The sequence below is a fragment of the Anguilla rostrata genome, chromosome 18 (assembly GCF_018555375.3).
Source record: "Anguilla rostrata isolate EN2019 chromosome 18, ASM1855537v3, whole genome shotgun sequence".
NCBI lineage: Eukaryota > Metazoa > Chordata > Actinopteri > Anguilliformes > Anguillidae > Anguilla > Anguilla rostrata.
The window spans coordinates 3,105,993-3,132,667 of record NC_057950.1 but is presented as its reverse complement, the minus strand read 5'-3'; the positions used below and the strand labels follow the sequence as shown (position 1 = coordinate 3,132,667).

General features: G+C 45.4%; 3 protein-coding genes across 7 annotated transcripts in view; 1 reads left to right on the top strand and 2 right to left on the bottom strand.

Moving 5' to 3' along the window:
• Positions 1-12,108, bottom strand: part of arhgap22 (Rho GTPase activating protein 22) — a 30,204-nt gene extending 18,096 nt beyond the window's left edge. Inside the window, exons 1-4 of one of the 3 annotated variants that reach the window (XM_064318409.1) lie at positions 11,919-12,108; positions 11,476-11,590; positions 3,248-3,453; positions 1,154-1,241 (exon numbers count right to left, since the gene is read on the bottom strand). In XM_064318409.1, the coding sequence (XP_064174479.1) occupies positions 1,154-1,241; positions 3,248-3,453; positions 11,476-11,557 (376 nt within the window). In that variant the 5' untranslated portion in view covers positions 11,558-11,590; positions 11,919-12,108. Of the gene's footprint in view, positions 1-1,153; positions 1,242-3,247; positions 3,454-8,022; positions 8,361-11,475; positions 11,591-11,918 lie in introns of those variants that run through there. The other 2 variants (XM_064318411.1, XM_064318410.1) reach the window with 2 other exon arrangements.
• The window catches only part of wdfy4 (WDFY family member 4), a 95,779-nt gene that overhangs the window by 9,710 nt on the left and 59,394 nt on the right, over positions 1-26,675 (top strand). The window contains exon 1 of one of the 2 annotated variants that reach the window (XM_064318400.1): positions 20,352-20,492. The exons of the other annotated variant lie outside the window; for it this stretch is intronic. The gene's annotated coding sequence lies outside the window, so the exon portion shown is untranslated. Of the gene's footprint in view, positions 1-20,351; positions 20,493-26,675 lie in introns of those variants that run through there. 2 annotated transcript variants of the gene reach the window in all.
• Positions 14,372-24,140, bottom strand: si:ch211-223a10.1 (palmitoyltransferase ZDHHC13). 2 transcript variants are annotated; one of them, XM_064318413.1, is made up of 10 exons: positions 23,814-24,140; positions 21,866-22,001; positions 21,127-21,237; positions 20,376-20,508; positions 19,884-20,062; positions 18,905-18,978; positions 18,283-18,445; positions 17,928-18,010; positions 17,583-17,770; positions 14,372-16,160 (listed from the first exon to the last, which is right to left on the bottom strand). In XM_064318413.1, exons 1-10 carry the CDS (start codon positions 23,932-23,934, stop codon positions 15,687-15,689), a joined length of 1,662 nt encoding a protein of 553 aa, XP_064174483.1. In that variant the 5' UTR covers positions 23,935-24,140; the 3' UTR covers positions 14,372-15,686. The 2 variants fall into 2 exon arrangements, with proteins under 2 accessions (XP_064174483.1, XP_064174484.1); XM_064318414.1 differs by lacking the exon at positions 21,866-22,001 and having other exon boundaries at positions 23,814-23,924.

The window sequence follows — 26,675 nt, the reverse complement described above, 5'->3', positions numbered from 1 at the left end:
ACAGATATGCTTTCTCATGATTAGTTTCCGTTAAGGTTTCTGTTTTTAATTTGCAGTAAAAACCCTACGTCGTGGCACGGGCTTTCTCATCACTGGAATGAAGCATTTATCCATCTTTCATTTTTAATTGAGAGGACAGGGGCACTTGACACAAAATGGCTTCCAAGAAGGAAGCTTGGCGCAAAGGGCAATAACCACTTCTTCCTATTGCAGGAAACTGAATCTGACAGTGCATTAGAGGTACATAAGAGGTTCAAAATCTCCTCCAATTTTCAGTTTAAAAAAAGTCAGTTTTAATGGGCCATCATCTTCCATCGCTTGCCATGCCCAGGACTGCAAACCCTAAACCCTAAACTTTAAACTTTTTCACCCATTATCCTCCAAGCTCAGAAACGGCATCTCAGAATTCCTCCTCCTGCAGCCCCCTGCCAAACGGAAGCGGACGCTTTGTCAGTGCAGACGAGGCCGGACGATGTCCCCTCTGTAAACATGCCCTGCTGCCCCTGAAGGGCTCTAATGGACTCAGAGCAGCCTTCGGGCATCCGGCCAGCAGCCAGACCTCATTCCCTGTCCTCCTGACGGTGCTCCAATTCAGATTCCGCATGGAGCCCGTAGAGCAGCATTACAGATTACAGATATAACACAGACCCTTAGAGAAGAGCAGGGAATGGAGAACCACTGAGTCTCAGATACAGATTCCACACAGACCCTTAGAGAAAACCAGGGTATGGAGAACCACTGAGTCATGGATCCAGATTCAGCATGAGCCCTTTTAGAAGACCAGGCAGAGAACACTGAGTTCGGATCAGATCCACCAACCTAGACAGCAGGACCCTGGTCTCAGATCCAGATTCCACACAAACCCTTACAGAAGACCAGGCTATGGACAACCACTGAGTCTCTGATCCAGATTCAGCATGAGCCCTTTTAGAAGACCAGGCTATGGAGAACCACTGAGCCTCTGATCTGGCTTCCACACAGACCCTTAGAGAAGACCAGGCCATGCAGAACCACTGAGTCATGGATCCAGATTCAACTCAGGCCTACCCTCACCACATAAAGATGGCCCAATGCCATCCATGAAGAGGGGCGTACCGCATTCTAAAAGGACTACAATGCGTGACCAGGTTCTGCTGTTAACGTGCCTCCTCACCTGGGACGATTTCGAACAGGTGACGCCCGGGGTCGTCCGGATTGGCTGCCAGCTCGTTCACCTGACTGCCATGGAGAGGGATGCAGCCCTGGGTTCCAGAGGAGAGGGAGAGTGAAGAAAAAAGGAAAAGAAAAGGCGGAAAAAACAGGAACGAATTAGTTTTTTATTCTGTACGATCATTTTCAAGCCCATTTTTTTTTTTTTTACCCTGAAGAAACATCTCCTCATCACGTCATGCATAACAAATAAGCTTGGATCAGTTAGATGAATAGCTGAATACAACACCACAAGGCTTTTTATTGCTCTGATATACACAAATACAATAAATGTGTCTGGCACTATGAGCTAAAAGTAATTCACTTTTTATTTGGGTTTATTTTATAAAATGTTTTTTTCCACTGTAACGTGGTCATGATTTCTGTCTAACCACCAGGAGAGTGTTTCTGTCTGTAGACAAACGTCTCTGATTAGTCTATCTCAGGCACAGGACACGCCCCTCTCTGGTTCCTCCTCATGTACTTTGGGGATTTTTGGTTGTCAAATAACATGCCTCTTCTGAATCATTGTAGGCTTCATTACACATTTCATTTGAAGAACTGTGTATTCAGTTACTTCATCTGTTGGCCTACGCCCTGGCTCAGTGTGGTCTACGTTTCCACATGCGATTTAAAAAAACAAATAAAAACAAATTACGGGGTTAGACACACGTTACAATATGAGGAACGTAAGAAACAATCTGAGGCAAAGTATTGTAAATTGAAGGCAAATATGACCGATCTTGAAAGAACATTAACATTAATGGGCAGCACTGTCTGGTTTTCCCACTGCTGTGGGCGTGGCCTTGTTATGACATTGATGCTGTCCATCCCCATGACTGTCACTTACAACACTGCTAAATAGGAGGGCCACGACATCCCATAATTATTCGTCATGGCAACAGGGTGGTACAGACACACCAGTCAGGAGCCTAACAGATGAGACAGCCCCCCCCCCCCCCCCCCCTTCCACGTGCTGACCCCCATGTGAACTCCAGTAAAGACATGCACAGACAGTAATATTTGAAAGAGTGCACAGATAATAATCGTACCTCTGGCTCGTGCTCGACCATTCACGGTGCTTTGCAGGCGATGCACGTGGGCAGACGATAAAGGGCCGCTAGGCACTCTGGGTAAGGAAGGACGTTTTCTGGCTGAACGATTAATGCTCACAGTTAAGCTACGGGGACAGCCGTTTGGGAATAAAGACAAATCCCGTTGATATGAAGGAACGGCCGCAGGGGAAATGCTATACGCTGGGAATCGCTAAATATCTGCTTGTTCAAAGGCACAGGCTCTGGCGCTACTGAAAATAACACCAGGGGAATGTTTATGTAGTCGGGTGTAGCGGACATTCATAAATTGTCTGCGTTTCACTGGCAAATAAAATACATTTACTGGGTCTCAGATAAATTGCTCGGAATAAATTTGTGCATTAAATGATAATTATGAGGCAAAGCATTTATAAACTAGGGCCTTAACATTTTCGAATGAATGGCCCTGGGTCCCCTTATATATGATCTCCTCTGCAGCACTGTGTGCTTATTATAAATTCTGTACGCTCAGTATTTTATCTATGGAGCAAGCAGAACTTGCTACCAGTTGACTGGGGGGGAGAGCGGGGAACATAAAGACCGACACTTCCGCACCATTGGCTACTCCCTGACCGGATGGTTTATCAGTGTTTATAAAATGATCCTCCATCACAGAACTGAGAAAATTAATAAGCTGCATTCCGGAAAGGCATGATGGCTATTAGCATTTATTAACCTTAAAGAGCAGAAAAAGCTTTTTGGCCGTTGAAATTTCACAGTGATTATCTGTAACAATTTTACAACTCCTGGGGGCATCTTCACAGATATTTAATACTTAAACAATAAAAATTTCATCATATATCCAAAAATATGCAAGAGTAGAAAATGAATGAATGAATGAATAACATGTTTGGCAGGAATTGTCCAGTTAACTGAAGAAAGGGGAGAGACTCAGTTAAAGGGGAACTCCACTGAACCATGCTAATTTGGCGTGAGGCTGGCCTTCAGATAGCGTCCCTGGTTACCTGTGGCTTGGTCTCCTCCTCGTCCTTGTAGAAGTAGAGCTGGTCGGGGCGCAGCACGAACCAGCGCAGCTGCCAGTTCTTCATGATGGACCTCTGCTTCTTCAGCCAGCCGGCCTTCAGCGCCCTCTGCTGGACGGTAGTGAACGCACACCTGCTGGAGGTAGCGCTGCGAGACATCTCCCCCATCACCATGCTCTTGGACCTGGCTAAAAACACACACACACACACACACACACCATGCTGTTAGACCTGGCTGAATGCACACACACACATACACACACACCCCATCACCATACACTTAGACCTGGCTAAAAACACACACACACATACACACACCCCAACACCATGTGCTTAGACCTGGCTAAAACACACACACACACACACACCAGCACCATGCTCTTACACCTTGCTAAAAACACACACGCACACCAGCACCTCACTGTAAGAGTCATTACCAGCAAAATTTTCAGAGCTAACACTCACATCAGCAGCTTCAGATGAACCTAACAAAGCTCATTTTGCCAGGGATTATTTACCAAAATCAATGTCGGACAATATTTCTGTTGGGTCTCTGTGACACTGACCACGGAACGATCCTTATATGGCTTCAGGGGAGAAAATCAATAGAATTTCCCCCCTTTATGTTGCGTCTGTTTTTGATGATGACAGGGAAAATTGCTTCTAGGAGAGGGCTGGACTCTGTCTATCTGCGCGTCCTTTATTGCAAAGTCACGATCGCAGTTTCTTCTGCCTCGGTAAGTAGGGCTCATAATGGGCCTTTCTCGTCCGCAGGAGCAGTTTGGTTTGTTATCTCTGTTGTCTCCACATACGGTGCAGAGCCTCCCAAATCCTATTAAGTCACCGGGCAGGCTAATGGAACCCTCATTAGAGACGGTGCATACCCCCGTAGCCTGGGGTGGGGTGGGGAGGCAGGACCAGCTCGGGAAAACCACTCTGCTGCTTGGACGCGAGTCTCCGCGGGGATATTAAACGACGCTCCCTGCTTATTAGTCATAAAATACAGCCCTCGTAACGTCAGGCAGATCAATCGTGGCGGCCGGGCGGCGAGGGTCCCTGGGTCTGTGGGACCAGCGGCAGTCCGTTAATTCAGTTAAGGCTTCGCACGCGCTCTACTCCGAGACCGCGAAACGCGGGCGGCTCACGGACTGCAGCGACCGAAGATCGGATCGAGTTGCCTAATGCATGTTTAATCGAGACACGTTTTTTTTTCGTTTTGGAGAAAAGCATGTCTCCTGTCATTTTCTTCTGTGCCATCATTTCCAGTAGGCTATTTTACCATTTTGCTTGTAAGGGTAATTGGGGACAAGCGGGGAACAGCATAAAATATTAATGTGGCCCCTACCACCTTTAGTACAAGTGACCGCGTGGGGGGAAATAAGATGCGGTTCTTGTCGATGCCGATCTGATTTGCTGCAGGATTACGGCGAACGTTGAGACCTAAAGGTAATGTTCAATGCTGTGACATTGAGTTGAAACATTTAAGGGGAGTGTTGAATGTTTCAGGTGCACGTCACAAGTGTGTATCTCTGTTTGAATCCGGTTAATCCAAATAAGATGGAAATTTTCCAAGGAGAAGGCAGTCCGAGTTCTAACAAATTAAATGTCCAGGTGATTGTCTCTTGATTCAAATAAGCCGGGACCTAATTTTTCTACATACAATCAGAATTAGAATCGTTTTTTTTCATACAAACACCCGTTCCCTGAAAAGCTCTTTGGTTCTGAAACAGAATTAAGCACCAGCTTTGAAAACGTAGTTTCTGTATGTGTGTCTGTTGCCACAGTAGCTAGAAAACAGCCAATAAACGGAGAGCAAAACAAGGTAACGAGCAGTCATTTGAGGACTGAGCTCTTGGATTTTAAATTTTTTTTTAACAATATAACCTGTTGTGGGTTCGAGTTAAGAATGAGAGATGCTGCTGCTGTTACACATTTGATTTTCATTTACATTCTTTAATTTTGTAAAAACGCAAATCTATCAATCAGCAAGCAACGGATGCATGTTTATTTATGAATCCCTTTAATTTTCGGGTTCATCTATTGGCTGTCTTTAACTTCAGTGCCACAGAAATATTAGTTAAATGTACATTCTGCCTGGCAACAGTGTGGTAAAGCTCTGACGAGGTTAAGACCTTGAACAATCAGATGGAGGAAATTAATTTTTCAACGTCCTCTGAATCATATCCATCTCAATTTAAATATATTCATTTGTTTGTATACCATTAGCAGAATTCGCTCAGAATGCCAGACAGCGAGCAATAGAAGTGCAGTAGTTGATGTCTTTTGCTGTGATTAATGATTTGTTTAAAGATCTCGTTTGTACTACAGTTCCCAGCATTAGATTTGCTTATGTGTTTCAACATTTAATGCTACAAGGAAATATTCATGTGTGCAGGTGTTTGTGTGTGTGTGAACTTGTGTGTGTTTGCGTGCTTGTGCATGCGTGCGCGCATGTGTGTGTTTGTTTGTATGTATATGTGCATTTGCATAGCCTGCATTAAGGTGCCATATCAACTTTTTAATGTGAATAAGTAATTATTTAAAAAATAAGATGTCCACAGCTCTCCATAAAGATGGAGAGTTAAAGCTTTGCTTTTCCTCAAAAAATTTTTTATTGACTATGAATTTGTAATTTGAAATATATTTTATGGTCCGTAAGCCATGCTTTGTGTTTATATCCGTCTGTGACGTCAGACACTGAGGTTACCGCCTCAGACAACACTCCGGAGCCAATAGCACGCCCATCTTTTTATCACAAATGAAATGTGCAGCCGTGTGTATAAAGGGGAACAGAAATGTAACAGACCAATGAATTTGGTAACTAATGAGTGAAGTGCGTATTTAAGTGTGATATAGCTTTTGATTTTCCGTCGAATAGCAATCATATAGAATGTGAAAGGCCGCATGCACGCGCATGGCAGGAGGTCTAATCCCATTTCCTTCTGATTCTGTTCAGTGGTTCACGCTTCCTGTTCTTATGGCTGTTTTAGGCAGGTGAGGGGTCAGGCTGTGAGGGCCATCATGACTGCGAGGTGAAGTCAGAAACACAGAGCCCCTGTGTGGTGCTGTGCACAGTACGCTAATGTTTTAACGGCTTCAACAGCAACAACAACAAAACCTACAGATGTTTATATTATCCGTTTTCCTCAGTCTTACGAACCACACAGTCACGCGATCGGCAGTCAAATTCGTTTTTAAATGTCATTCGTTGACTTTCTACGGTACACTTTTAATGAAGAAGCCATTTTAGTTTCAGGATTGCCAGAGTTTATTGTAAGTCATACAAGTCTGTATGTTTACCCTGTATAACACCAAACAACAAGGTTTGGCTCCATGTTTGGAGTCATGGGTGTGACTGAGCAGTGGGGATATGGTAAACGTGAGCACAGAAGACGAACTGACTAAATGAAATTATTTGCAAGCATCGTTCAGGATGCTAAGACGGTAACTCAAAGAAACATATGTGTAGTAATGGACGCTGAGTCGTAGGCGGTCTGCCTCAGTGCAGATCCGGTTTTATTTTCTGTCATAAGGTGAATAAAACCACAAGAGCACTAAAGGTTTCTTTCACGACCGGGCATTTGTACCCGAAACCAGCCAATCACAGCCCTCCGTGTCGCCTCAGATAGTTCCCTGAACATTATGACATGTGCTTGCCAATAGTTCACTTAATATTTGTGTTGAATGTTCATTGATTTGTTGACTAATTGATTCCATTTCCATGGTTGTACTACCAACCTAGACAAAGCAAAGCTTGTGGCTTTTAGTGTGTGCATTACAAATGGTTTTTAGGACCATGTCCTCAGTTTATCATTGCAACTGAGATTTTATGGCAAATAATTATATGACGATGTGATACCAGAAACTTGCAAAAGGTAGAGAACACACAGACATGAAATTATTGCTTAAATGCAAAATAGTGAAGATTGCCATTCACAAGTTCATTAATCAACTTTGATTCAACATAAAACTAGACAGTGACAATACTGTTACACCTGAACAGCAAAACAGTGAGCAAAGAGAGTCAATACCAATCAATAGCTGCTAATCTTAACCATCCACACGTATGCATATACCTGTATTTTATCCACAACTTAATCTGCTGGCTAATGATTGCCTTATTTTATTAGTATCATATTTGCATATACTACAGCATTCTCCAGCGCAAGGCTTCTGTCTGTCCTGAGCAGAGCTGCTACGCTACAGGGATTTTGATCCAAAGTAAAACTCGTACAGCATGTTCTAGCAGAATGATTACACTGGCTTCATAATTAATTCAAGATATGCCAGGGAGCAAAATCAACTGAATTAATGCCGAGTTATTAAATGCAGTGACTGCCATTGTTTCTTCCTGGTAAATAGCGCGCAACCGTTGGCAGTCGGTGAACACGATGTTCGAGAAAGAGATGATCACTGTGAGAGGCAGTCTCGCGCTGGTCTAGGAAGCGCTACCCTGTTTGCGTTCGCTCTGACTCGTTCAGAAGCGCTCGCGCCGGCTGCTGGCTCATAACTCCAGAGAGAAGCGCTAGCGCAGGTTGCTAGATCTGAGCTGCAGAGAGAAGTGATAGCGCTAGTTGTCCTGACCTCCGGAGCGAATAGCTAGCGCTGGTTGCTAGGTCTCAGCTCCGTAGAGAAGTCCCTGCGCTGGTTGCTAGGTCTGAGCTCCGTAGAGAACCGCTCGCGCTGGTTACTACTCTGAGCTCCGGACAGAAGTGCTAGCTCTGGAAAGAAGGCAGGGCAGAAGGGCTAGCTCTCACCTCTCCGGGTCTGTCTGACTTTGGGACTCAGCATCGCTGTCATCGCCGGGTTGCTCTCTCACCAGCCGCCGGCATGCCTGCGTCTCCCCGCCGCCTGCACCCTGTTGCGCATCCTCTTGTCCGACCTGGCTGTCCTCTCTCTGTCACTTTCCCTTTTTTGTCTCTTCTGTTCCCTCTATTTTATTATCTCCTCTTTCTATCTCTCTTTCTCTCCTCTCCCTCTCTCTCTCTCTCTTACTGTCTCTCTCCCTCCTCTCCTCCACCTTTCCCTGGCACGCCAAGATGACCTGGCTCTCCTCTCCTCCTCCCTGTGTTCCACAAACCTCGTGCACCTCTATCATCACAGAGAGAGGGGGAGAGAGAGAGAGAGAGAGAGCGCTTGCCCTACTGCACCCTGCTGCATTATTCAGTCTCTCACAGCAGAATTAATTCCACTCAGAGCTGCCCATTAAGGGCCTGGATGATTACTGTCCATAATTCACTGGAGCAGAAACGGAGAGAGACCTCAGCAGACTTCCTCTCCTTTCCTTTAGCAGTGTGTGTGTGTGCGCGTGCAGGTGTGTGTGTGTGTGTGTGTGTGTGCGTGTAACACACCACATGCAGTACAGTACCACAGTAACACACCACATACAGCACCACACTAACACACCACACACAACACCATGCTAGCACACCATGCGCAGTACCACATACAGTACCACACTAACAACTAAAACACCACACACAGCACCACACTACCACCCAGAGCCAGCAGCTTTTCGCCTCTTCTAAACACCACAGACCTACAGAATAGCATCCAAATCTGCCCCCCCCCCCAGTTATACCAGAGTAGCGTAAACATGACCCACTACGCACACGTTAGCGTTCCCATGCATGGCTTTGGCCTGCAATCGTTAAACCCAAAGGACGAACCCGCCAGCTCGACACCACGCGGAACAGCGTGTTCTCGCCGAAGTCCCTGTCCCGCGACAGAGAGGGCCGCTTTGTGTCCCCGTGGCGACAGACTAATTAATCAGGAGATGCTAACGCAGACCCTGTTTTTTAACACGAGGCTCAGTCTCCCCTTAATTTCATTACGACATGGAAAAAAGCCACGGACGTTAGAGGCGGCGCAATACGATGATGGGATCTCTAAGCAACTGTACGCTAACAATGTGCCAGGCTACACCAATCAGCATATTTTACACACTGCTGCATCAGTAGTCTGACCACACCCCACCTACTTTTCTCATGTGTCTGTCACAGTGCATTTCCACTGTATACGGTCAGGGGATAGTGCTAGCTTGGAAACAGCTGACCACATCTGGGCTGCATTGTGGTAGCACAGGACAGTATAAGTACAAGGCCTGTGGTGCTGGGTGCTCATTAAGGCCAGTCAAAATGGTTTAGTCGTCGTGAAAGCCTTTTAAATCAATCAATCAATCAATCACTGCATTTATATAGCACTTTTCCAAACTTCCAAACGCTCAAAGTGCTTTACAGTGATGAAGGGGAACTCACCTCACCCACCACCGATGTGTAGCACCCACCTGGCTGATGCACAGCAGCCATTTTGCACCAGAAAGCTCACCGCACATTACCCTTTGGAAAGAGTTTGACCACATTGAACGCCTTCGGCACTTCAGGGCTCAATGCTGACCTTTTTTCTAAGAAGCACGCATGCTCTTTGAGTTGAAAAATTTAGGAGCACACTAATGCATCCCAATTAGAAGATGTGCTCCTAAATCAACTGTGGAACAGTTACACAGGAAGTACTGTTTCTTCCTTTCCTTTTTTTTATTTTAATAAGTAAAAAAAAAAAAAAGAAATGGTGACTCATTTGTCTGTATTTTAACATTGACATTCTATACACACTGTCTTTCACTGTTACCTGCCCAGGGACAACAGATGAAACTTAGCCTGATAGCTCAGTCTGGGACTGCCAAGTGGCTACCCACTCACCCAATCAATCAAATAAATAAATAAATGAAATAAAATGAATATTTTTACATTAATTTTCAGGAGCAAATGCTCCTATAACAGGAGCCCTGCACTGGTGTTTCAGTACCTTTTACCTCATAATTTACTTTTCTGAGCTTGATTCTGAGGTCATGCATATTATTAAGTTTTACGATTGGCCTAATCACAGCTTGTGACACACAACGGACTCTTTTCTGCTTTGAGGAACAGCATTCAGAAAAGGCCATTCAGACATGTGTCACTTCCAGTAGATTTGTGGTTGACAATGGTCATCATAGATGGAGGTCACTTCCTTCATCAATGCCATAGTGATATGAAAATGATAATGTCATTAAAATAAATATAGTGCATGAAGTTTCAAATTAAATCCTGACTATAAAAAATTATTATGGTGGTCGAGGGCACTGTCTAACATGTCAATCCAAGATCTTCCATAGATGGAGTTCTGTGACTATGAAGGCCATAGCAAACCATTCACATCATTTTCATACAGGTGATCGCTCAGAATAACTTTGCATTGATTTGCCGTGACCCCTCCCTCTAAGGGGACAAGTGGACCCAAACCATGCCAAGAAAATGCCCCCCACAGCATATCAGAGCCACCGGACCCCCTCACTGTAGAGGTCAAGCATTCAGACCGATGCCATTCTCTTGGTGTACGCCACACATGCACTCACCCACTTGTCGAGAATATGGTGAAGGATGACTTATCTGACCGTATCACTTTTCTTTCCACATCTCTGTGGACCAGTGCCTATGGTTTTTGCACCATTCAACTCTCAAATGTACATTTTCTTTGTTATGAGCAGTTTATGCACAGCAACCCTGCTATAATATCCCTCTTTGTATAGTTGTCGATAGACTATTCTTGCTGACACCGTCTGATCACATCCAGCACTGACGTTCTCAGTCACCCGAGGAAGAGTTGCTCTTTTGTTTTTTCCTTACATAACGGACTAATGCACAACCAGTATGGAAGTATCTGCATTCGTTATGTTTCTCTACTCCTTTATTCATTTCCTTTATTTATTTTTATATTTTTACAAGTTTAACAGCCAGCCCACAACTAGCTAGCTATCTCGACCACTTGTTCACTTGTATGACTTTGGCTGTCTCAGCCTCTCTGCTAGCCAAAGTTTACGATATAACAGAAAAGCCTTAAGAACGCAGCGATGTTCATGTAAGATTGGCAGTGTACCACGGCTGGCAAGCAGCATAATGACCCTGTAAACTTTAATGTGTTCAGGAAACAACACCCCTGGCACCACTCCAGACTGCGGAGTGCATCGCTGCCTGAGGAACAAGGCTGGCTTTGGCTGGATGCGCAGCCCCCTGGTGGCCACACTAAGTACTGCTCATCCCCTGCTGAGCGGCATTCCCCAGCCGTTGTGATAAAGTTAAACATACGGTGCGTGTAGATGGCGGGGAACAGTGATGATGGACGATACAGTCCTTAGGAGCGGTGAGGCGGTGCTGGCGTTGGTCGGTCATTACCTGAAGCTCTCTGCGCTGTTTTAGCCGGCAGGATTTTTGATTGGTTTAGGTTTTGATGGGTTTGTGCCGGACTCTCGGTCATCCTGTGTCCACACTGGTTTTGCCGGCAGTGCCGCTGGGTACGGAGAACAGCACATGTTAGATGTCAGAAGCGAAGCCCAAGATAAAAAAGAAACAAGTTCTTGAGAAATCAGTTTTGAGAAAACTACACCAGTGAAAGGCTACAGGTGGTAAAAATATGGAAACACCAACTTTAAAAACCGCCAAGACACACTTTGCAGAACAGTCGGTGTTCTATCAGAGTAGCTTTTCTATAAAGAAAAGGGACTACACTAGGCTACGCTAACGTCATCTCATGATATGAAATGTGAAATCTCTTGAGTTTCCCAGTTTCCAGTCAGCCCCACCGAGTAGAAATCAGTGTCAGGATCTTTCAGGGTTACCTGGATGGCTCTTCGGTGTCAGCACTCCTGTCCCTCTCCCGACAGCTCGATGCCGCGATCGGCAAGCAGGAGCACAGAACGGTTGAAAGGCGCAAATCTGACTTCCTGAGTGGCAGGCGTGAGTACGGCTGCGGGCGCCCAGGCGACCGATCGCCCCGGAGATTCAAGACGCTCAATGCAGAAGTGAAAACTGCAGCGCTGGCTCTGAAGACAACAAACATGATTTAAAAAGCTATTATTAGTTCGCCTGCACGCCTTTAGCCAGAGCAAGCGAGAGGAAGCGAACACATTTATGCGGACGTGGTGTCACTTTGAATTCAGTTCAGATTTCTCAGGCGTTGTTCGTTGGCCAATGTACCCAGCAAAGCCAAGAGGGAGGAATGTGGTGAACAAGTGCTAGGTTTGGTAAATGGACTGCATTTTATCCAAAGCGCTTTACAATTGATGCCGCTCATTCACCCATTCACACACACACACACTCACACACCAGCGGTGAAAGGGTACCATGCCAAGGTACCAATCAGCTCGCTGGGAGCAATTAGGGGTTAGGTGTCTTGCGCGGGGGCACTTTGACACTCCCAGGGCGGGGGATCGAACCAGCAACCCTCCGACTGCCGGACAACCGCTCTTACCTCCTGAGCTATGTCGCCCCCAGGTTTGCCAGCATATAGACTGCGGATTCAGTAATGATGAGGCACTGTCTTGGAAATTCACTGGGATTGTATCTGGTTTTAGGGTGAAGTTGTAGGTAAAATTTGGAAAAGTGGCTGAAATATCTAGACTAGTTAATGCTGTTTGATGACTGTTTGAAGATCTTTCTGATTGATGAGCAGATGCGTTGTTAAATACAGTATCTGGCCATATCATTCAGTCTAGGCCTCAACAGAGATGTCTTTTGTTGATATTCACTGGCTTTCTAGAGACAACACTTTCAGGCGAAGTAGACCGTAACAGTTGTTCCTACAATGAACAAACGAAAAATGAACAAACCTGCTGTTTCAGGATCCAGGGCCATTTTACTGACACAGGCTGTGCTGTACGTCTTTGTTTAACCTGTTAGAAAACAGATCCCATCCTGGGTTCTGATCTTTATATTCCACACAAAGTGGAAACGGAGGCCAATGGGAGAACGCCGTAATGGAAACAAATAGGCCGTGGCTGCAGAAGGCACATCTGCAGGACTCCATTACGGCTCAAAACCCCCTGTGATATGTGGATAAATCTGCCCAGAAGGTCATCTGCGGCTCCGCCAGCTTCCCGCCAATCCAAACACACACATAATCACCGGGACACTCTCCGACTCTCCGGCCTGCAAACTGAAATAAAACGTGTTATGTGCAATTAGGCTGAAATATGTGTCTTTCGCTAATGGACGTAGAACGACTGCACACCGGACCCAGGGAAAGACACTATGGCTTCTCGTAAGGTAAAGGTGGCTTTCAAAGTCCATAACAGTGATTGACTGCAGGAGAGAAGAGAGCGGCCATCGGGTTCGTATGGAGACAAATCTTGCCGCAAGTCAAAAGGCTATTGAGCTCTTCAGCCACATTGAGTGGGTTCTCTGTGCACCATAACAGACACAGCTACATGGCAGGTAATGCAGAACCGCACTAAAAAAGATCACCTGCATCCCATATAGACACAGAGATGAGATGGGTGTATAATGTACAAGCAGCTTTAACCTTTTAAAGAGCAGGTTTTTTAAATGTTCTCCACCCCCCAAAGATTTAAGTCAAGTGTTCTAGAACTCCATTGCTTTCCATCACCAGTAGTGACTGTTACATCAGCATCAGAATGTTCCAGTCGAGAACTTTCTAATCGCGTAGGCTATCTGTGATCGTACACTTTAAAGTAAAATGAATTTTAAAAGAGATGCCTTTTGTGGGCACTCACACAAAATGAAAAGGAAGCCATTATGGAAAAATGAAAGGAAATTAAGTAATTTCCATTAATGCAAGTTAAAGGTCTTTTAGCAATCAGGGCCATAGCGTCTGAACTGTAGCCTGTTAGCATTTTTATTTCACTCCAAACATGAAAATTGTGGATTTATGCTCAGCTCATGAATGGCATTTTGGCTGCATATTTAAAATGAGCGTCTGGAAGCTATTAATAGCTACTATCTGACCTGCTAGCTTAAAAAAAATTGCTGTGAGGATAAGCTTGTACCTCTATTTTCAGATCTTAACTCTCCCCCGAGCTTGAACCGTAGTAGTCTGCATTTTTAATCGTTTTATAAACCTGTAAACAGCCTGCACATCTGAAGCGATAAACTAGCTTTATGAAATATGCCCGTTATAACCTTCCAGGTGGTCTGGGATGAATTTAATCAACTATTTTTTGAGAGCGGGGACATACAGGACTGTTCCTGAGGGGTCCGATCTGGTTCTCAGGCGAATCAAACATAACACAGTGGATACTAGCAGACAAACAAAAATGCAATGAATGTACCAAAATTCACAGTCTGTATTTCAGTTTTATTCAGTCGACAGAAATTTCACATTAAAAAGTATGGAGCAGTAGGCTGTAATCAAGCGGTGAAGTTCAAGTAAAACCATCCAGACATTCTACGTCAGACCTGTCAGTAGTTCTGCAACATCGCTTCTTTAAAAACTAAACTGTAAACTCACTAGTTTATTAAAATACCTATGAAACTGTGTACAAACTTGGATCCGGACAGCATTAAAAGCACAGTGTAATATGACTGTATTTCCAGGGTAGAAAAACATACAGACAAACGTTCGTGTAAAATGGGGGAGCAACCCCGGTCCTGGAGTGCCGGTGCCGTTTCTGGTTTTTGTTCCATCTGAGCTTGATCACCGGAGTCTGACGGAAGATTAGGAGTCATTAGTGCGTCCATTAGCCCTGATTAATTAAAACCAATCCTGTTTTTGTAATCACGTTACAGCGTTAAAACCAGGAGCCATCTCTGTGGCTCTCCAGGACCGGGCTTGCCTACCCCTGGCGTCGATGAGAAGCTCCGATGAGAAAGAGGGTATTTCAGCTTTTGCAGAAGTGAAAATAGAACGTTATACATCGAGGTTCACAGTACAGCCATTTAGGCCTGCAGGAATGGGCAGTGCTGCCCTCGCCTTCATTAAAACGAATGACTAGAGCTGGAATACGGTGCTTGGCGTAAACCCGCTGTGAGAATTAAAATGTTCTCCATCATCATCATCATCATCATTGTCATCATTAGGCTTCACATTATTTACACTGTTTCTGTGACAACAATCCCCATCAGTATCATCCAGCGAGTCGCTAATGCATTAGCATGCATGTGTGCGGCTGACTGAAACGATTTCCAAGATGGCTGAGCCAAGCTACAGTACACACAGGTGCAGCAATTAGATTTTTCCATCTAGGACCCTGCGGTAGGACAGTTCAGTCACTAATCTGAGCCAATCATATCCAGAGGGAGGCTGGAACGAGGTGTGGTTTGTGTCTATTAGGCAATCGCCAATCAGGGAATGGGGAGAGGTTTAACGTGTACTGCAGTAAAATCCTTCATTAAAATTTCAGCCTATTTGGAGGTATGGAAACAACAACCCACTGTTCAGTCTCTCAGTCTGTTCAGCCGGAGAAGTTACAGCAAAGCAAAAAGCACAAATGTGAACTTTTAAGGTCCTTTTTTCAGAGTAAGAGGTGGAGGACAAGGCAGGACGTCCAGCTCCTCAACCTTAGCGACCATGTAAACGAATCGGGGCCTAGAACATTCCAGAATGTTCAGCAACATTCCGGAACATTCCGCGCTCCCGCGCACACACACCGTCAGACGGCCTGGAACACCGCGCCGTGCGGCAGCCGCGGCCTCTTCCCCTCCAGCAGAAATGACACGGCCGTTCTCCAGCGCCGCCACAGGGGGCGCTGTGAGCGCCCGCCGCGCTTGAAGTAGGTGGTGGTTCCCATGGAGACGGCCTCGAACTGCTCGGCCAGCAGCCAGCACTCCCAGGCGAAGGTGAGCGCGTTCATGGCGGTGAGCACCAGAACCCAGGCCTCCGCGCCCACCACAGCGCCCCACGCTGGCCGGCTCAGCGCGGCGGCGGCGGCGTACCTGGCCAGCAGGTAGCAGCCGGCCGCGTACAGGAAGACCAGGTGGGCGGCCGCCATGGACAGGATGAAGAAGAGGAAGAGGCGGTGGTTGCCTCGTCCCACGCACTGGTTGAGGAAGAGGCAGTGGTGATCGTAGTCCAGCACGCACATGTTGCACAGCCTGCAGTGCTTACAGCTGTCCGGCTGGAATATCTATAAAACAGAAGAACAAAAAGAACGGTTTGTGAACAATGGAGGGATGTGATTTTCTCTCATTGATCTGGAAATGCCTGATTACAGACTCTAAATGTCTCGGCAGAGGACCTGGGTATGCCGTAATCACATGCATCGAGCGCACTTCCTCTCTTTGACGTGAGATAGCAGGAGAGAGTTTTCAGCAGTAAAGCCAAATGCTACTGACCCCTGAGCATTCTGGAGCTGAAAATCAGTTTTTCCAGATCAATCGCAAAAAAACAACAACAAAAAAACAGGATTGATCACACATCCCTGAGAACGGTGAGGGTGATTTCAGTTACACTGGTGTTATGCCAGAGCCAATGCCAGTCTGGCCGGTGCCCGTGTTGGCACTGCCCGCATTAATGCCCTACAGGTGAGCAAGCTGAGGGGAGAGATGGTGCTCTGAAACCACTGTCATCTGCACTGGAGCAAAAACCTCAACAGAAACACAGGAGGAACGAACACATGATCCTGACTAGCGACATACAGCCAGAGAGGGGTTCCAGTGTGATACGTGGAGTTTTTTTAACGTTTCTTTCAGGATATCTTGTTGCGGGCAACTCGGGAGAAAACCAGCTGTGTTGTACTGGGTACGCTACGCTAACTTCAGCTCCAGCCCCTGAACTGGCCTCGCGTAGGAAAGGCTAACGGGAGAACTCAATACCTCAAGAAATGGGTGAGGATGAGAAATCGAACGGGCTGAAAGTGACATTTTGAAGTTTCTGTTCAACTTCCTGTTTTTTTGCAGCTCACAGAGCCTAGCAGCTCTTCCTCTCAGTTACTATGGCATTGGAGCCGCGTTCCTGTTGTGTATTTTCAGAATCACTCCAGAGAAACCTCTGGACTGAATTTTTCTCATTTCTCATTTCCTGGACAATACGACAATATGTCAGTATTTTTAGCTGCTTGCTAGAATATCTGCTGTTGCAGAAGGAAAAAAGTTATGAAACTGCAGTGGTAAAACAACGTGACATACTGTACATCAGAGCATTACATTACATTACATTACATTACAGGCATTTAGCAGACGCTCTTATCCAGAGTGACGTACAACAAGTGCAACAGTTCAAGGTGCAAAAGAAACACACTAGAGTGAAGTAAAGATCGTAGTGCCAGAAGTGACCACATAGATCAGGACTCCAACCCTGTAGGGTAACCTGTTCAGCAAACAAACAAACAAACAATCCAGAGCAGATGTATCCAGCGTTTTTAGAGTAAATTTACACACATAAATGCACCTCAGTGCTGCTCAGCTTGCCGGGAGCATCGAGCCGACCCATAATGCAAAGCTGTGCTGTGGCAGGTCCACACGGTTCGCTCGCTGTGCAGAAGTAGCGAGAGTGTCTTCGCGCCAAGGCTGCGCGGTGTAGATGAAGCTCGAGGACGTCCGTGTCTTACCTCACAGTATATGCAAAACCGGCTGCTCTCATTGGCTTCCACTAGGCTCATTATGCTGGAGAACCTGGGGTCAGCATCCTCTGGCTGCAGCTGGCCCGGGTTCTTGGTTAGAACCTTCCGGAACAGCCAGAGCACTGCGGAGAAGTGCACGATGGACACGTGGAGGAGGGTAGGGGCTGGCCAGATATGTGCGGCGGGGTCAAGGAACCGCCAAATTCACAGAGTAGGTAAAAAAAAATAAAAAAATCACTAATCCAGGTGGGCATGGGTTCGGAGCCCACAGGACAAAGCACATCCACCCACTAGCACTAGCAGCCAGAATGAGATTTTTGTGATGAAGGATATTTGGCAGGATCTTGTAGTAAAAACAGACAGATGTGTGGAATACTCCAGCTGTGAGCGTTCCAACGTAAACTGGGTTTGGCAGCCTGGAACACATTTTTTTTTTTTTTAAAAAGCAAAATTATTAAAATGTGCACGTACGTGTAGGAATGTTCTCTAATAAACCAGCAGGATATTTAATATGCCTCACCTATGATCATTACATTAGAGCTGGGCTACCTACAGCTGAGGCCATACACCTAGGCTAAAGACATTCAAAACTGCAATTCTTTCTGTGTACCAATCAAAAAGTACACCCCGGACACAGCGTGCTGCCTCAGTGGTTTTTTGGGGGCCCACGGGGGTGTGCTGTACTTGCCCCTGATGACTGTTGATCCTGTGGTACTGGGACAGGATGCTCCTGGCCAGCCAGGGGAAGAGCAGGGCGCAGAAGACCCCCCCGTAGCCCCCCAGCCTCGCGGCTATGAGCAGGATGACGGCGCCACTCACGGACGGGAACAGCAGCGTCCAGTAGTACATGCCTGAGAGCGCAGAGAGACTTTCATTACAAGCTTTGACTGATGATACGGCAAAATGGCCAATAAAACACGTGTACACAAATTGCCACAAGTTTATGTGTCTGCATGGACACATTAAGCAATCATTGATAAAGATAGAGGCATCCTTTTTCAAAATGAACTTTGCACACTGTAGCTGTCTGCTGCCCTCTGGTGGTTGGAATGGTCTTTCAGCAGCAAGTGTGCACGGTTGTCAGATTCTATTTAATATTAATTGTTAGACTATAGGCCTTTATAAATACTGGCAATCATATTTAATAAAAAAGGAGAGTGGACACAAGACATTAAAATATTATATATCTCTGCGGCCAAATACTTTCACTTCAGCTTTTGTGTCTCTGGCATCCAAAACACAGTGCGTAAACAGCTGAGCAGATTTAGCATCATTATAAAAAAAATAAAACTATAAAAAAGTCAAATTACCATACGACTCTTTGGGTTTCTGGTCCGTTGGCTCATTGATAAACTTTTTGAGGATTTGTGTCAGCTGCTGATGTCTGCAACAGAAATAAAGGACCCGTTTATTTGGCTGCACAATCACAGCCTTTACTAAGGACAGCGGTAATATGAACTGTGCAAGATACTGATGAAATATCTGCTCCACTCAGCTGGGTGTATTTTTGAGACATCCTCTGAAAGATCATATTGACATTATGTAGTTTTACTTTAAAATATCTGGGGACAGTTTACAGAATATAATCATATACGTTGTTTAACAGGTGAATTAAATTGGCCCTATAACCTGGAACAAATCAGAGGTGTGTAGACAAGGTGATGCCGGTGTCGGTGAGGTGCAGGCCTAATTGTAGGAGGTGCAGCCCTCCTGTAGGTGGTGCAGGTGTCTGTGAGGGGCAGCCCTACCTGTAGGTGGTGCAGGTGTCTGTGAGGTGTAGCCCTACCTGTAGGTGGTGTAGGTGTCTGTGAGGTGTAGCCCTACCTGTAGGTGGTGCCCTACTTGTAGGTGGTGCAGGTGTCTGTGAGGTGCAGCCCTACCTGTAGAAGGTGCAGCCCTACAGCCCTACCTGTAGGTGGTGCAGGTGTCTGTGAGGTGCAGCCCTACCTGTAGGTGGTGCAGGTGTCTGTGAGGGGCAGCCCTACCTGTTGGTGATGCGGGTGTCTGTGAGGTGCAGCCCTACCTGTAGGTGGTGCGGGTGTCTGTGAGGTGCAGCCCTACCTGTAGGTGGTGCAGGTGTCTGTGAGGTGCAGCCCAACCTGTAGGTGGTGCAGTTGTCTGTGAGGGGCAGCCCTACCTGTAGGTGGTGCAGGTGTCTGTGAGGTGTAGCCCTACCTGTAGGTGGTGCAGGAGTCTGTGAGGTGCAGCCCTACCTGTAGGTGGTGCAGGTGTCTGTGAGGTGCAGCCCTACCTGTAGGTGGTGCAGGTGTCTGTGAGGTGCAGCCCTACCTGTAGGTGGTGCCCTGTCTGCAGAGGTCGTAGGGCGTCAGGCCTTGGCGGTTCCTCAGGTGGAGGATACGAAGCCCCGCCTCCCGGAGCAGCAGCCAGCTCACCTCCACCGCCCCCTTCTCCGCGGCCACGTGCAGCGGCGTCGCCCCCTGCTGGTCGGCCGCGTCTGCCGCGCATCGCTGTTTCCATGGAGACCGAGAGCCCGTCAGCCAATCAGGCCCCACTCCTGGATGAAGCCTCAGAGCTCACAGGAAATCCAACTTCGCCCCAAAAAATCTACATTTTATGTTTCGTTCATCTTTCTGTATTCCACACATGGTATAAATATTTCATATTTCAGAACATGCATTGCACGAATATGTATTTAATATGTTAGGTTATGTGTTTTAAAATGGAGCCCGTGCATAAACAGATAAAGCGCATTAATCGTGTATTTTGGTTCGGCCCCGTAAGGTCGGCCCCTTGTGCGAGGGGTCCCGGCGACTCGCTCACGTCGTTCCGCAGGAGGTACCGGACCACGTCCGAGTTCCCCGTGGACGCCGCCAGGTGCAGAGGAGTGAGCTGGAACCGGTCGGTGTCGGCGAACCGGAACATTCCCGTCTCATTCAGGTACTGAATGGCTAGCCTGTGGCGCACACGGTAAAGCAGCGGGTAAGCAGCAGCGCACAGATTTAAACACGGTCACCCGAGGAGCCGCGCACTGCTCAATCCCCACATGTGCTAGGCCAATGTAGTCGCTCGGAATACTGAATAATAACACTGAATACTGACAGATCCAGAATCGGGCGGATACACATCATATTTATGAATGGTGCAATAATTGATGTCATCTTGAGGTCTTGGGACCATAGGCGGAGCCTACAATGTTTTTTGTGTTTCCTTGGCTTACATTTTTTAAAAACTTTTATTGAATACTTTATAAATACTCTTTTTCTACCGATGTGGAACATCCAATTGCATGTTTATCAGCACTCATTGCCTTGAGCGCTGAAAACTGTTTTGGGAGAACACAGGCAAGCATGTAGCCCCCAGCTCTCCCCACACCACCGATCAGCAGTCAGGCTCACACAGACATGAGTCAGAGGAACACACTTCCTGTGCAGTTCAAGAGTGCAATTTGCAGGCAGAGGATTCACCAGTAGGGGGCGCCTGCTGTGACTGAGTGCTGATAAATAGGATTTGGCCTTCCAAATTGGGGAGTAAAAGGGGGAAAACAGAATAAATAAATGAAAGGGATACTTACACATTTCCCCCGGCAACAGAGTGATGCAGGGCGGTCTTGCCCTGGTGATCCACAGTTTGGACGTCTGCCCCATGCTGCAGCATCTGGTGCATGATGGACACATTGCCGTTTCTGAAAGAGAGAGACGGAAAGCACACAGCTCACGCTTAGGCTAGCTCTGTAAAGAGTTTAAAGCAGACAGGCTATCTGACAGACACCCCTGAACAGCTTAAGTTGTTGAAACCAGACGTTTAATTTCGTTCTGAATAACGTCCTTAAACTTATCTTAATTGCGCTTGTTGGTTTTGTTTCAGTCACCAGGTGTCAACATTTTCTGCAGTTTGAAGCTTGCTTATTTTACTTGTCAGTCGAGCATTTAAACAATTTAAAAAATGTACCACTTTTAAAAGGAATCATTCGCTACATTACAGGAAATTAAAGCCCAAGTTTATCTTACTGATGAAAAGTCCGGACATGCATAGCCATTTCAGCCATAATGTGACAAAGAGAGAAAATTCTTTCACAGACATTAAGGGCCTAATTAAGAACAATTAGCAGCATGTCGCAGATCAGGGGCTGTAATTATGCTTGGAGTGAAGGGCAGAGTTTGAGACTCCCTGATGTGCAGCACATTAACCGCCAGGAATGAACCTGAAACCCACCATGCTGCAGGACGTGGATTAAAGGAATCGGGAAAGACGGAGGTGTAATGTTCGCGAATATTTAAGCGTGTGCAGCGGGTGGAAGACGGGCGTCTGACCTGCAGGCGAAGTGGAATGGCGTTAGGCCCGTGTCGCACGGCGTGTTGGGGTCCGCTCCGTTGCTCAGCAACAGCTCGGTCAGCGCCCGGTTCCCCTGATAGGCTGTGTAGTGGAGGGGCGTGAACCCGCCCCATCCTGCAAGGACACGCAGAAGGTCATGGATGCTTGGATGATTCGTGAGCCAGTCATGTGACCGCGCACACATCACTGAGCGCACACTCATACACATCCATGATCAAACCAGCTAAGATTCTACTGCACATCCATAATCAAGCCAGCTAAGATTGTGAAGATCTGCAAAGCAGGGGCCGCAAACTCTAATCCTGGAGGGCCGCAGTGTCTGCAAGTTTAACTCCAGTCCTGGAGGGCTGCAATGTCTGCAGGTTTAACTCCAGTCCTGGATGGTCACAGGTGTCTGTAGGTTTAACTCCAGTCCTGGAGGGCCGCAGTGTCTGCAGGTTTAACTCCAGTCCATTAGGGCTTGTCCACTTGTCTGGGGCGAACACAATATGTGATTGGACAAGTGAATCATATTTGCCTGTTGTCCCAGTGGGCAAGTAGAACTTTACTGACATTTTGCTATTTAATTTTGATCAGTTCCCATACGGTGCTTAAACTATCAATGACTGAAGGAGTTTCATGTTTCACTAAAGAAAGAGGCAAACTGAAGTTCTGTGCACCATAGTATGCATAAGTAAGCATGGTAAACAGTAAAAAGGCAAATATCATATGACAACATTATCATGATCACTTTTATTTATTTATATTTTGCTGTCTTAGGAGGTCAGGTGGATCACTTTTCTCCTTTGTTTGTCGGGAGACGAGGCCTGTTTGGTGTGAATTCCCAGACTAAACCAATGACTGAGGTGTTGTTTGTCAGCAGGTCATTCCTATACTATGTCACGCAGTCCCATGACCCTGTGAGTGACGTGACCTTTCACCTTTAGAAAAGGAACAGTAAGCACTGCCCGAGTGCATAACACATGCAACCTCAAAAATATGCCTAAAATACAAATAGCTAAATATTTTCATTTTCATTCATGAAGATCTCAATGGGATCTATCAAACATATCTGTGGGTGATTTTTAGGAGCACACTGCCCACTCCAGATTTTTATATTTTACCCTTAAAGATGGCTTTAAACGGAAGACTGATGAGCCCATGTTAAATAGACCAGAAGCAACATTTTTAAATAATTAGTAAATAGCATTTTTGAAATTGAACAGAACAAGCCCCCTTGTTATGTTCAATCTGTGACTGTCAAGCAGAAACATGTCACATTTCTAGTTAGGTTTCCACAGAATGACCTCTTCAGCAATACGGAATTTTACTTTGCATTCCTCTCTGTATTTCTAGAATTTTACTTTTTGATTTACAAAATACTGCAATGCATCTATGATACGAATATTTACAATACATTGTATTTTACGTAGCCTAGCCATTAAGCTAACGAAAGATGGTCGGTTGTTAAGCAACAGGTAAACTGTTTTGGTTGTGAGGTCCTCTAACAATACAGATAAAATTAAATCGTGTTACTGTACCAAGATCTGCAGGCTATAGATAATGTATTCTAAAAGGAAACTGATTTGTTGCGTGCTGGAATTGTAAATGGCACTGCGAGCCAACGTTAATGTGTCTTGCATAAGGGCTAACTGGGTCCAGTTAGGTGATGGAAAAACATAAGCTGAAGTGAACCAAACCGTTCCCATTCAACAAGCCGATACTGGATGCTCTTTAGCTTCTGAGGAATAACGTTAGCCTAATGAATAATTAATGCAGATAACGTCAGGACCTTGGATACCAGTGCACTACGGAAGCATAGTTAACTAACCTTAGATACAGCAGAGGTAGCTATCGATATATATGACAGTTATTGTTTATATCGAACCCAGGTAACTATTCAGCCAAACTCAGCGATTTATCAAAATTCGGAACAATACGACTCACCTTTTTGTCTCAACGTCGAGCGGTCAAGTTGAATGATGTCCGCGCACTGGTCAATGTTTCCTCGTTGAATTGTGTCAAATATGTCACCACCCCCAACGGTTTGTGCAGGGACAGGCAGCATGGTAGCTTGCTATAAATAGGCAAAATATGTTTTGCGCCGTAAACAATAATCGTGTTACATACTACGTAGGCTAGTTACGCCCATCTAATATCTATCTAGCAAGCTTGCTGCCGAGCTCCGAGTACATTGAACTGACCAAAGTGACGGCACCCGAGATTTGACGGGGACATCGCAGCGCCATTGTATGTTATTTGATTACCATAAACCCCGCCTTGTACTTCCGGTTGGGTGGATCTTATTCTGTGACCAGAGATATCTACCCCGTCAACTTGGCTTGTGGTTCGAACCGGAGACTGTAAAAATATTCATTTATTTATTTATTATACTAAGTGTAAGGAAGCATTACGGTGCCAAGTAAAATTGCCATGCAAATGTCATACGTGAATAACATCTGGTGCCTTAATGATTTTGCACATATAGTTATGTGAAAAAGAAAGTACACCCTGTTTCAATTTTATCGTTTTACATATATGGACATAAATAACTGTCATCTGGTCCTTCACACGTCCTATTAGATTAACCTTGTGGCGAATAACATATTTTACTATGTCATTACACACTTAAGTCGAGGAACATTTACAATTACAGTTTGGTATTTAGCAGACGTCACTGACATTTAGTGCTTTAATGATGTTGCACATACATAGTTATGTGATTAAGAAAGTACACCTAAGTGGTATGGTTTTACATCTGTGGACAAAAAATAACTGTCATCTGATGCTTCACAAGTTCTAATAGATTAATCTAACTTCATGTGACGAATAACACAACAGATTTTACTATGCCATTACACACTTTAGTCTAGGAATATTTACTATTAAAGTTTAGTATTTAGCAGACACTCTTATCCAGAGCGGCACAGCATCCAGGAACAGACCTTCAGCACTGGCAGGGTCAATGATTAACTGCCTAGTGTCATGCAAACAATACAAGTGCATTGACAGTAAGGAATAGACTGCAGAACATACGTATACGCTTAGTGCAACACAAAAGACAGAGCATGTCAAGCAAGCAAAAGGAAGCAGGCCAGGTCTATTAATAAATGAATGTAATGTCTGTCTATCACACTGAACTGTATGTTCATTGGTTTACCACAACTCCAGGCAGAATTTTCCCCTTGTGATGTCACAATCATCACCATGACACTGCATACCAAGGGGAGTGTCCATCTTTGCAGGGGCTAGGCACTCATGTTTCCAGCGGGTCCAAGGGTGTTGTGTTGAGAGTCTTTATGACAGGGATCTTTTTGGCACTTAACATAATCGGACAACCAAAACGAAACCACAAAAAAACCTGTAGACAACGTGTGTTTCTGGCTTTGGTTCTGGTGGATTAATACCAAGTTTTTCAGCTTTAGATCCCTGGTTTTACAGACATTCCGGAGAGGCAGGAATTAAAAAATGGCAGGGGACAAAGTATAAAAATATTATGTAAAACGCAAATGTTCAGTATAAGACTGTCCCCGACTGCTGAACCAAGCAACTTTGAATGTGGATGCGACAGCAGAGTAATGTTGGTGTAAATGTTAATTAAATGTTGGTGTGGTGGAGCAAACTGAAGCGAATCACCTGGTAGCAAAATGACAAAGGGTTGCAATAAAAAATATTTTTTTAAAACTCCCAGACCCGTTAATATAGGCATGGCATATTGACTGAGCATGTGCCGTAGCCTATATATGAAACTGTAAAAATGTATTTGCCAGATAAAGTTATAAGCTGTTGAATACCTTTTTTTCCAAATAGTGTTTATGGAGGCCCTCTCACATGTTTGCATGATGTGAGTGATATGTGACTGGGCAGGGGAACGGGAGGAGAATTGCGCTTGCAGATCCAGAAGTTTAGGATGTATTCTCTGGAAGGGACTGCTGATAAAGCTTTGTGCTTCAGCACCTTTGGTATTTAAGCTGAATTGCACGATGCACAGGCAACCTCTGTCTTTTCTTCGCACTGTCGCCAAATTCCTGCACCTTTACCTACATTTGTTATTCTAAAAGCTATGCAGCTGTGCAAGTGGACTGTATGCAAAAAAGCTGTAAGTTGCTTTGGATTAGAGTGTCTGCTAAATACCTAAAATATACTACTACTACTACTACTACTGCTGCTGCTGCTGTCTACTACTACTACTGCTGCTGCTACTACTACTTCTGCTGCTGCTGCTGCTGCTGCTGCTGCTGGTATTACTACTACTACTGCGGCTACTACTACTAATAATAATAATTTACATACTAAACTTGCGCGTAACACAGCTAAGGGGCAGGCTAAGTATTTCTGGCTGCTGTAATGAACTCTGTCACTTCTTTCTCCGCTGCTTTCATTACAGTTTTACAATTTTATAACGGAACGGAGCATATGACATCTTTGGATGGATGCGCTTCCCTCCTTTTTTGAATAAAAAAAAAAAATTGCAACACTGTTGAACCACTGTAAAAATGCTTCAGAAATTACAGGTAAGATCTATGCTTGACTGTTATTCACACGGCTTTTTTTTATTTTTTTATTAGGAGACCCACTAAAATTTCTGGCCTACTAATATATGTCTCACTTTTTTTCTTAGCAAGGATTTTCATCAAACGAACACGTACTGAAATAGCAGTAGATTCACTATTTTGAAGTAACTTGTGATGGAGTACATTGCCGCTAGATGTCGCTGCACGTTAAGTAATTGTACGTTATAGGCTACAAACAGCTACATTTATGTAGCCACGTGAGCGTATGAGCTCTGAGTAAACTTAAAGTACACCA

Coding starts and splice junctions, on each gene's coding strand:
- si:ch211-223a10.1 (XM_064318413.1), bottom strand. CDS start 23,934: ATGCTGCCTGTCCCTGCACAAACCGTTGGGGGTGGTGACATATTTGAC. Junction 18,979..19,883: donor AGACAGGGCACCACCTACAG/GTAGGGCTGCAC, acceptor TTTCTGTTGCAG/ACATCAGCAGCTGACACAAA. Junction 16,161..17,582: donor GGTTTTGCATATACTGTGAG/GTAAGACACGGA, acceptor TCTGTTTTATAG/ATATTCCAGCCGGACAGCTG.